Source organism: Pteropus vampyrus, unplaced genomic scaffold (assembly GCF_000151845.1).
Source record: "Pteropus vampyrus isolate Shadow unplaced genomic scaffold, Pvam_2.0 Scaffold117, whole genome shotgun sequence".
Lineage (NCBI taxonomy): Eukaryota > Metazoa > Chordata > Mammalia > Chiroptera > Pteropodidae > Pteropus > Pteropus vampyrus.
The window spans coordinates 99,612-101,760 of NW_011888898.1; the positions used below are offsets into that span (position 1 = coordinate 99,612).

Consider the following 2,149-nt stretch of genomic DNA (forward strand, 5'->3'; position numbering starts at 1 on the left):
CAAGGGCCACTCTGGCTGCTGATGCGAGGGTTTGGGGGGCGCACCCCACGGCGGAGGCTTTTGTCCTGCCCAGTCATCTTAGCACACTAGAAAGCTCCATGCTAATAAGAAATCCGCAGAATGTAGGAAGGGGACAAGGAACAAAAAGAAGGAATGATTGTGGAAGAGTGTGTTTTGGAAACTGTCCACTGTTCACATACCCCAGTTAAGGAGTATCGAATGCATTTCTCTGCAAGCCAATGAAAACCTGACTGCGGTGGTTTAAAAATCATTGTAGAGCATTATGAGAAGTCTCGGGGACCGCAGTCCACAGCTGGCACTCACCGATGTCACCGGGGAGCCACGCTCATTCTGTCTTCCTGCTCATCTCTCCTTAGCTCGTTGGCTTGCTGCAAAATGGTGACCCGGCCTCGCCTGTGCATTTTAGACAAAAACAAGAAGGGAAGAGGGTACTGGTCGCCCTGTATCAAGAAAGCAAAAATAGTACTTCCTCTTGGTCGCACTGTCCAGAGCTGGGTCATGCAGCTACTGTGGCTGCTCCAAAAAGCCCAGGAAACCAGGGAACAGGGCTGTCATCGGTCTTAGATCACTCCCGATTTATTGCTCGAGGACTGATATGGGTTCTCTTAGGGAGGATATGGGGGAGAAAGAATATTGGGTGAATGGCTGCTCCCCGTGACAGCAGTGATTCACTTGCGCAACAGCAAGACATTACGGGAGCGACTCGTTCATGTACCACATTTGCACAGGGCATTTCTCCCCAGGAGGTCCTGCAGGGGATGATGGGGCATTGCACCTGGCGACGATTTCTAGAAAGAGTCATCAGACTCTGAGACTCTTCGCCTCTGCTCTTAGATCTCTCTTCTAGGAGAGAGAGAATCCAGGCTTTAGTAGCCAGCTAATTAATCGCAGAGTCCAGATTGTGGAACAGTGTTGATTATTTTTGAATAACAGGCATCTGCCTTGTGCTCTATGAGAAGAGGTTTGGGCTCCTTCAGAAGAACACAGGAGACGAAGCTTTGAACTTCATCATGGCCATCAAAACAGTAAGCACCCCCTAGAAAGAGAGTCGTTTTCCTGACTGAGTATTCCCAGGATGTCAGAAATCTGTCTCAGTCTTCCTCCGAGAGTGGCATGCACCCATATTTTATTCTGATAGTTAAGTATTCATTTTAATGTGCGGTACATGTATTTTCATGCAGAAGCACATGAAATCATTGTTTAGGCAAAGTTGAAATAGGTATCTCAGTTAAAGTTCAGTTGATTAAAATGATATTTTAAAGAGTCTGAAAATTTTCAGATTTAAAATTTTTGAATTAAACGCTATGAAACTGGTCTAGAAATGGCTGAGGCTTAGAAATGATTGGAAATTGAAGTGAATATGACAGTTACAGTTTTCCGTTTTGCTTTTTTTTTAACATTTAGGTTGTAAGAGTGAATTTTTTATTAAACATTTCCAGCAGAAAATCATCCTCTTCAAGATGATTTTTATTATGTCACTGGAGGATGGGGTGGGGACTGCTTTCAGGACTCCTGTGGAGAGGCCTGGGGGTGCGGGGGTCCTTTGAATTCTGGCCTTTGGGGAGGCACAGGGTGCTGCGTTTAGAACACCTGTATTCCAGAGTGAAAGTTGTCATGGAGAGGAAGAGAAACCTGGATGAAAGGGCATGTGTGTCCCTCACAGATGATGAGCACGTTTGGGAGGATGATGGTCACGCCTGTCGAGCTGCACCGGAGCCTCAACACCAAGGTCTGGCAGGCCCACACGCTGGCCTGGGACACCATTTTCAAGTCAGGTACCATGGCCACCCACGCCCGGCCACTCTGTCTCTGAAGCTGCTGCCCGGAGGTCTGGGACGGTCCGCTTGGTCTGGCCTCCCTGATCCTTTGATGGAGTCACTTCTGATTCTTTTGGGCTTTGCAAGCACAAGCTTGGGGGTCGCCACGGTGTAGACGAAATCTAAGGAAGAGGCGGGAGGTGGCTTTCTGTTGTCTTGGGAGCTGGCAGTGGTTAGAAGCAAGAGCTTCGGAGTCACAGATTCAAGTCCCAGCACTGTCCCTGGTGGGGTGGCCAAACGTGCTCTCTCCTTTTCATCTTCGGCTGTCTTATCTCTGAGATAAGGACAATAAAACTAGTTACCTAACTCAA

The 2,149-nt window shown here is 47.9% G+C and overlaps 1 protein-coding gene across 1 annotated transcript in view; it reads left to right on the plus strand.

Moving 5' to 3' along the window:
* LOC105296033 (1,25-dihydroxyvitamin D(3) 24-hydroxylase, mitochondrial) overlaps window positions 1-2,149 on the plus strand; it is a 17,893-nt gene that overhangs the window by 5,951 nt on the left and 9,793 nt on the right. Inside the window, exons 5-6 of the mRNA XM_011365950.2 lie at window positions 955-1,046; window positions 1,685-1,796. Coding sequence (XP_011364252.1) covers window positions 955-1,046; window positions 1,685-1,796 — 204 coding nt within the window. The remainder of the gene's footprint in view (window positions 1-954; window positions 1,047-1,684; window positions 1,797-2,149) is intronic.